This window comes from Mchenga conophoros, linkage group LG18 (assembly GCF_057382185.1).
Source record: "Mchenga conophoros isolate Kocher_MC1m ecotype Shallow Benthic linkage group LG18, M_conophoros_male_GT1.1, whole genome shotgun sequence".
Lineage (NCBI taxonomy): Eukaryota > Metazoa > Chordata > Actinopteri > Cichliformes > Cichlidae > Mchenga > Mchenga conophoros.
The window spans coordinates 9,362,071-9,370,627 of record NC_140543.1 but is presented as its reverse complement, the minus strand read 5'-3'; the positions used below and the strand labels follow the sequence as shown (position 1 = coordinate 9,370,627).

Sequence of the window (8,557 nt, the reverse complement as noted above, 5' to 3'; positions counted from 1 at the left end):
TGAAAAAAAATCACCATCAAAATTGTACTGGTTGTGTGATGTGCTGCTTGGGGTCAGACAGGGGTGGATCACCCTTATATTATGGTCTGGCCACCCTTAGAAAGGCCATAACACTAACTAAAATGAAAATTAAAACTAGACTTATAACTGGCTGGTGTCCTTACCAGTGACCTTGGGTCTGAACTGTGGGCTCCTCTTTCCAGGTGTTCGTACTGCCTGAGTGGGACCAAGATGTGCTATCTCGCCTCTTTTGGGTTTTCTGCATGTTTCTGGCTCAACATGCAAGTATCCACTTCTTGACGTTCGCTGTTGGTTGCAGCCACTTGAGGTTTTTGGGCTCATTTGGGTTCTCAACACTGGGTGACTTTGATGGGAGTGAAAGCATCCTCACAACATAAATCACCACACTACCTGCTTTTGTTTCAGATTTTTTCTTTATCCTTGTTAACATGTTTGGGTACTGGGTTTACCTGTAATGCATTTTGTGCTCCAAAAGCTGTTATTTTGTGCAGCTGTGCTCCAAAAGCTGTTAGCATGACCTTTTTTATCATTAGATTGTGCCACACCAGCATCTGAGAGAAAAGCTTTGAGTTTGATTTTGTGTTTGTTTTGCAGGCACTCAGGAGAATAAGTCATGATGTTTCTTGTGTTTGTCATGCTAGTATCTCAGTGCTTGTCAATCACCAGTCAACAGTGTCACCACTGTGAACAACATCCTTCGACTGTTCGAGCCAAAACCTTCGAGAAGTCCCTGCAGCCGCTTCAAAACTCATCACTGAGCTCGATCTCTCTTTTAACACGCTGGAGACAACAATGAAAGAGGACTTTCTTTCATATGCTGCTTTGAGGGCTTTGTTCGTGAATAACAACAGAATCAAAACCATCCATGAAGAGACATTTCACCCGCTGATTAATTTGGAGAAACTGGACTTCCACAAACCAGTTGGAGACTTTGTCTTCTGGATGGTTTCAGAAGCTGATTTCTCTCCACTATTTCAATCTTTTGGGAAAAAAATATACAACACTGAGTCCGGGAAACCTTTTCGTGCCACTGAGGAGCTTGAAGACCCTCTATTTTTGAGGAGCTTTCCTTCAGTCTGTCAGTGAAAGGGATTTTGTTGAACCTTGAAACTGCCGTGACCCTGTCCAAAGACCAGCTGGCCACCTGGCCGGGTCAGTCATGGATATTCACAAATACCCCATAGTACTGGTGGAAAAGAAATATCGAGGGAAAATCCATGTTCAGACCATGTTCAGTGTGTCGTGACACTTGCACGATGGAAGAACACACCCACTTGTTGGTGCCAGAAGAGCCACTGAGAAATTATTGTTTTAGCTGGCTCATTACAAGTCGATGGCTGGTCACCTGGAATAGCATAAAACTCTGGAGCGAATAATTGCCCGATTTTACTGGCCAGGAAACTGTTTTAGACTTAGAGCTTTTTATTGTCATTGTGCAGTTTCTTGCACAGTGAAATTGGGTAAGTGGAGAGCATAGAGCCGCTGTATCTGTGCGCACCACCATCTTGCATTTCTTGCATGTTTGGATATGCGCCGATGGTGTGCGTCCAATGGTGTCAGCTGGTGAACCAGCTGGTCATTCAAAAAGCACCTTTATGCCCCTCACCATTAATGGAGGTCCCATTTGAGCGCATTGGCATGGACCTCATTTTATCGATGAGAAAAAGAAAGTCTTTAGTTCAGCTGTTGTTAACTGATCTTGACTTTGTTAATTAAACACTGCAAACCTGCCTTCAGTGTGTCCTGTACATGAGGTCATTTAGTACACCACAGCACGGTGAGTTTTTTTGAGCTGATGAAGTTCAGCCAAAACAGGAAACTTGCAGCAGGAGACAGCAACTTGTTAAAATGTTATAAAAGGTACAATGAAAGATTTTCACCCTACAGGGTTGTCAATGATCCAAGGATAAATGTCTAATTTGGTAAAAATTTTATAAGCCATTTCTGGAGAGACTGCAGTGGAAATGTTGTCACTTTTGGACTTTGCTACCTGCAGCTAAACATTTGCAGCTAAATCATTTATTTAAAAGCAGAAGCTGCAACTGATCGAGGGAATATTTGTCTGAAAACTTAAACTGAACTCCAAGGGTACCATTGCTCCAGCTTACCATCTTTACCTGAGTGAATCAGTTTGTTGAACAATCTAAATGATTCAGAAACTTCTGTGACATCAACTTAACTAAGGCTCATTACAAATTTCACAAAACACTGCTGAAAACTTTTAATATTTTTTTATTAGTTATTTTTGTTTTTGTTGTTATTTTGATTTTAATAAAACAAAATAAAATAAAGAATTAAATCATTTCTTTGTTTTTTTAAATTTAATTTATTTTACAAATAAATTAATAATAATATTAATAACAACAATAAAATTAGTGCTGTCAGCGTAAACGTCATTAGGTAAAATGACGTTAACGCTGACAGCACTAATTTGTTGTTTCCAGAGAGCAAGCCAAACACTGGTCCAGAAAAGGACGATCTCTAGTAGATTTTGTTTTAACCTCCTAGGACCTGGTGTCCACATATGTAGACATAACATTTTGGGTTGTCTAGACCAAAATACAAAATTTTGCTCTTCAAAAACCTGATATCCACTTATGAGGGAGGACATTACACTGCCACTGTTCAATCGAAATTTAAAATGAATGTCCTCATATGTGGATCTCATTCTTTTGAGAAACAAAAAAAAGATAGTCCGAATCTGATGTCTTTGTTTTTACATTCATCAGGTCCCAATCAACCCAAATGGCACAGAGAAATTAAAAATGCATGCCATGAAAGTTCAGGTCTTAGGAGGTTAAAAATGTCCCTGCTGATGAGACCAGTGAATGTGGGGCGACGGTGGCAAGAAAAAACTCCCTCCTGGAGGAAGAAATCTTGGGAGGACCAGGCTCTCTGGGAGGACCCTCCCTCCTGAGGGCAATACTTACCTATACTTGTCCTCCAGTGTGCGATGGTGGGCTGGGACGACTGCTTTTCCTTCTCAGCATGACGATGACCTTAACTTCCTTCCTTCCTTCCACTTCCTGTTTCAGAACTGAGAATGAAGACAAAACTGGTTAACAAGGTAACAGGACATTTAAAAATTCTCTCACTTCAGGATGAGATGCTGTGTCTTCTTACGTTTCTCTTGTAAAACAGGATGTAGGCCGAGTGCTGCTGTTCCTCACAAACTACAGATCCAGTTGTGTGGAGCACCTGTGCGTCATTATAGGTGAGCCAGCGATCTGATGTAGAGTGCTGACTCTCCTCAGGATGGACAGAACTACAGATGTAGTGTCCTGAAATCACATTAAGACAAATGAATCCAACTTCTGGAAGTCAACTGATTCAAGCAAACAGTGATTTTGACTTAGTGCTTCTTAGAACATCAAAAGCTTTTGTGTGTGAGTCCTTCACTGAAAAGTAGCAAGTTTTCATTTTCTGTTCGTCACAAGTCTGTTGTTTTACCTGACTCTGTGCCTCCATAATGACTGATGATGCTGACAATACTATAACAGCCACCACCCTGAGAAGGAACAAATCCAAAGAGTGTTAGTTTCATAAAGTCTCACATCAGTGCCACAATTAAGCTGATTTGCTGAGGCTACGTCCACACTAATGCGTTTTCGTTTGAAAACACATCGTTTTCTCTCCGCTTTGACCTCCCGTCCACACTGAGACGGCGTTTTCCTCAAGGAAAAACACAGCATCTTGAAAACGCTCTCGAAAACGCATACATTTCAAAACGGAGTTGTCCCGTCGCAGTGTGGACACTCGAAAACACAGACTTTCTAAAACGATGACGCATTTTAGTCATGTGATGCAGTCATGTGAGCAATTAAACAAAGATAAGCCGAGTGCATTATACAGCAGTTGTTTTGATTGCTCTCAACTTTGACAGCCCTAAAAACGATTAATATCAGTTTGTACATGCTCCGGATAGCTTTTCTTCAAATTCTGTAATTCTCACTCACTTTTGCGCATGCGCAGGACTGGAACATAGGCGTTTTCGGCCGTTTCAATGCAGACGCACAACTATTTGAAAATGACTGAAAACGCTAGTGTGGACACGGAGTTTTCAAATCTATCCGGGCTAGTGTGGACGTAGCCTGAGACGTTCTGCAGTCTGTTTTTACCTGATTGGATGGCACCACCAAGTCCCTCTGCAGCCTGACGGGGTCATCCACCTTCTGAATCTTGTAGGTTTGTGTAAAGCCAAACCTCTTCAGATGCAAGATCAGAACTCTGGCAGAAAAGAAAAAAAACACAAACAAGGTAGAAAATAAGAAGAATGAGTGTCAAACACAAACAGAAGATGGGAGAAAACGACTGCTCAAATATTGTCTCGAAAAACTCTGATATTTGATGCACCACAGTTTGGAAACCTGGTCAGTCGATCAATTCTGATGTGACCTTACTCACCTTGGCAGTGTATCAAAAGACGACTTCAGTTCTGAGGCCGTCCCTCCACAATCACAGCGATATTCTATTTCTTCTTCCTGAACAACAGCACAGAGAAAACAGGCTTTATGGTAGAAAGAAATCTCAACATATGCACACACACGCATACACACAAACACTAACAAAAAAGGTGTGTTAAGATCGCTGATACGACAACTCTATTGGAATTTGTGATCTTACCTTCAAGTATGTCTCTAACATGTTTATCACAGACCCCTCTGGAACCAGGTCAAGAGACAAACTGGTGAATTCCTCTTGCTGTGATGAGTGGTGACCGCAGCTACACATTTCAGGAGTAACGTAGTTAAAGTAAAGATCAGGTACGTGGAAAAGAGGTATATGAAAATATTGCAACCAGCTCTGCGTTTCTGAAAGACAGGCTTACCTCTTGCATGTCCTCATGTTCTCCATTTTAAAAATGTGATGGTCTTCTACTGGGCAGGTATAACTTTGGCCCAGGAGAGCTGCGTTCCTCTCCAGGCGAGGTGTGAGCCTTTTGACCTCATTGAGGAACAATGTTAGGAATTCATGAGCGTCCTGAAAGAAAAGCAGAGAGATTTAAAACAGTACATCAAAATCAGAAGGTAAAGCAAAAAACGAAATGTCCAAATAGCTGACGCACTTTCTGTGCACTGCCGGTGTATTCGGCAGCTTGATTGCTGAATGCCTTCTTAAAAGCTCTTAGGTGGTGATCTTTAAGGCCATAATCTGTCGACTCATGACAGTCCCTGACATCAATAAGCCTTCTGTAGAAAGGAAGGGTAAACAGACATTTCTGCTGTTAGATCTCTTTGTTCTTCAGGTGTTTGAAGAAAGTAGAAGGTTGACGTAGCGCACCTTAAGAGCTGAGCTTCTGGATCTGTGCTCCACAAAACCCCCTGACGCCTGATGTCTCTTATGAACTCCTCAATGTTGAGGAGGCTCTGCAGGCAGGAGTTCATGTAGCAGGTGTTTCCGATGTTTGGAAACCTGACACACACGCGCAACGTTTACAGTATCAGTGTAAAATAATTCATTTTCTCCACTTTGACAAAGTGACCTTTGATCTTTGTGCACCACGTGTACTCACCCGAAGCGGTCTATAGTCCCAGTTTGACTTTTTATTTTTTTCCCACCGCGTGCTACACTGCTCCAAAAAGGTAAAAACACAAACACAAAATTAGGAAAGATGTCAAGATTCTGAGCAGTGTATGTGCATGTATGCATGAGCTTTGACGCTGAAACATTTTGGAGGACGTCCAAAAGTAGTAAAAAAGATGTAAATACACAAGGTGGAAGACAAATGCCAATAAAAGGGAAATAAAACAGCTCCAACTAAACCACTGCTATAAATATCTCCAGCAGCATTAAAGAGTGGCGCATTTCTTTACCTCTGATGAGACGTAGAAGGAATTTCCTTCTCTGCCACGTTTTGTTTGTGTAATTTCTGTTTAGAAACAAGAAAACCAACATCAGTAATGGCATAAAACAAACATACCAAGGGAGTCTCTCCATGAAAAGTGTCCAGTTAGAAAATTTGGTATTATTTCATATTATTTATCACTTTAGTGAGCTGTCAGCTCATGAAGCAGATATATATGAATATCTTTAAATAAAATAAAAACAATTTATTCATGCTTTAAATTGAGTTTTAAAGTTTGTCCTATGAAATACAAAATCCTTCATTTGGTTGTGATCAAAATTCAGTTTTTACAGAAATCATCCATGAAGCTTCATTAAAAGATTCAAAAATGCTTATTTACCATAAAAAATATTTAGAGAAACATCCTGCAAGTCCCTTCAAACTTACCTTTCTGTGAAAAAAAAACGTTTAAACATCTTTGAACTTAATTTGAGGACATAGATGTGCTAAATTGCTCTTAATTCTTCTCATTTAATGTGATGAGTAAATGCTTGATGACAGGGACTCTTTCCATAAAACATACCTTCCAGAATTTAAAAAGAAACCAGCGACACTTCTTTTGTGTCTTCACAGTGCTGCTCTCTGCCTCTGCATCGCTGTCAGTTTGCTGCAGAGGACGAACAAACATAAGTTTATTAAAAAAGTAAAGTCACTTTAAATTAACAAGTGCAATTTAAAGAGAAAGTGCATTTCACATGTTTTGAGTAAAAGCAAACCGAGGAACAGCAGAAGTGTCTCCATTTTCTCTTCTTCTTTTGACCATTTTCAGCAACAGAAGCATCCGGGATGCTGATGAGGACAAAAGTGTAAATGTTATTTTTCAAAGTGGAAAATTTTAACAAGGAGTACATGCTGGAGATTGCAGATAAAAATTAATAACTGTAATGGAACAAAATCATGTATTTTGTACATTTACACTCTACATTTTCAAACGCTAATCTCTGAATCAATATAAATTATAGACAAGACTAGAAGTAGTAAAAGATGTAATTACAAAACACCAATAAAAGGGAAATAAAACAGCTCCAACTAAACCACTGCTATAAATATCTCCAGCAGCATTAAAGAGTGACACATTTCTTTACCTCTGATGAGACGTAGAAGGACTTTCCGTCTCTGCCACGTTTTGTTTATGTGATTTCTGTTTAGAAACAAGAAAAGCAACATCAGTAATGGCATAAAACAAAGTATATGGTAAGAAAATACAATATCCTTCATTTGGATTCAAAATTCAGTTTTTACAGAAATCATCCAAGAAGCTTCCTTAAAAGTTTCAAAAATGCTTATTTACCATAAGAAAATATTCAGAGAAACGTGCTGCGAGTCTCTTCAAACTTACCTTTCTGTGAAAAAGAAGTTTAAACATCTTTGGACTTGATGTGATCACAGCGAAAATCTCCTCAGCTTTGCAAAAGTTCAACTGAAAACAAGCAGTCAGAGGTTGTATATTTATAAACTTTCAGCATAGAATGTTCATACCCTGAACAGCAAACATCATCGTTATGATGTATGGGGCTAATTTGCATATTTTGGAATGTATGCTCATTTGAACTGTATGGCACTCGTCTCCAAGCAACTGCTACAAAATACAGGTCAAGTCAAGTGGCTTTTATTGTCATTTTAACCACGTGCAGAGGTACTGTACAGAGTGAAATGAGACAGCGTTCCTCCGAGACCCTGGTGCTATATATGACATATACGGACAAACCCAGGACTACATAAAGTGCAGTGTGCATAAATTGCAAAAATAAACAAGACAAAACAGTGCAAAACTAGACAGAACAGGACGATACAGACACAAGACAATGGAAATGTGCAAAATGCTGAGTATTGTGCAAAAGTAACTATCGTGTGTGAAGGTGTGCGTGTGCCAGTGCAGTCACTGAGTGTTCAGGGGTCTGACGGCTTGTGGGAAGAAACTTTTCCGTAGTTTGGTAGTGAGGGCCCGGATGTTCTGGGACCTCTTTCCAGAAGGCAGCAGGGTGAAGAGTGTGTTTGAAGGCTGTGTGGGGTCCTCCAGCGAGCGGGTGTTATAAGGAGGGGAGAGGGACTCCAATAATCTTCTCAGCTGCTCTCACAATCCGTTATAGAGTACTGCGATCTAATGCGCTGCAGTTACCATACCAGACAGTGATGCAGCTACTTAGGATGCTCTTGTTAGTCCCACTGTAAAAGGTGGTGAGAATGGATGGTGGGAGATGGGCTTTCCTCAGCTTCTGCTTGAAGTAGAGACGCTGCTGGGCCTTCTTGGTTATGGAGCTGGTGTTGAGGGAGCAGGAGAGGTTCTCCGCCAGGTGGACACCAAGAAATCTGGTGCTCTTGACGACCTCCACAGAGGATCCATTCATGTTAAGTGGGCAGTGATCCCACTGTGCTCTCCTGAAGTCAACAATCTCTTTTGTTTTGTCCACGTTCAGAGACAGGTTGTTGACTCTACACCTCTACAGATGGCCCGCAGTGCAACCCTTCAGCTTCCTAGTCCTATATACAAATTTAAAGACCTAGGAGACTTACTTCTCGTCACAGAGTTGTAGCATTCACAAGATTTTCAGAAAACTTGAACTCAAGGTCAAGGTCACTGATATTCAAACTGACCCCAGAACTTTAGTAGATGCACCAATGGTATCAATTCAAAATCCTACGCTTCTCGTTCTCGAATTATTGTCTTGACCAAGCTGAGTATACAATTAT

The 8,557-nt window shown here is 40.5% G+C and overlaps 1 protein-coding gene across 1 annotated transcript; it reads right to left on the bottom strand.

Moving 5' to 3' along the window:
• Positions 1–2,315: 2,315 nt before the first annotated feature.
• Positions 2,316–7,294, bottom strand: LOC146553190 (ubiquitin carboxyl-terminal hydrolase 37-like). Its single transcript, XM_085255690.1, has 15 exons — positions 7,206–7,294; positions 6,952–7,007; positions 6,583–6,655; positions 6,390–6,473; positions 5,835–5,890; positions 5,534–5,590; positions 5,302–5,433; positions 5,087–5,210; positions 4,850–5,001; positions 4,645–4,744; positions 4,426–4,502; positions 4,140–4,248; positions 3,472–3,529; positions 3,145–3,302; positions 2,316–3,058 (listed from the first exon to the last, which is right to left on the bottom strand). Exons 1-15 carry the CDS (start codon positions 7,230–7,232, stop codon positions 3,053–3,055), a joined length of 1,269 nt encoding a protein of 422 aa, XP_085111816.1. The 5' UTR covers positions 7,233–7,294; the 3' UTR covers positions 2,316–3,052.
• Positions 7,295–8,557: the final 1,263 nt, after the last annotated feature.

Excerpts from the sequence above, each read along its gene's own strand:
- LOC146553190 (XM_085255690.1), bottom strand. The coding sequence starts at position 7,232 with ATGTTTAAACTTCTTTTTCACAGAAAG. Across the intron at positions 5,591-5,834 it reads CCTTCTACGTCTCATCAGAG|TGTAGCACGCGGTGGGAAAA; the intron begins GTAAAGAAATGC and ends TTTTTGGAGCAG. Across the intron at positions 5,002-5,086 it reads ACACCGGCAGTGCACAGAAA|GACGCTCATGAATTCCTAAC; the intron begins GTGCGTCAGCTA and ends CTTTTCTTTCAG.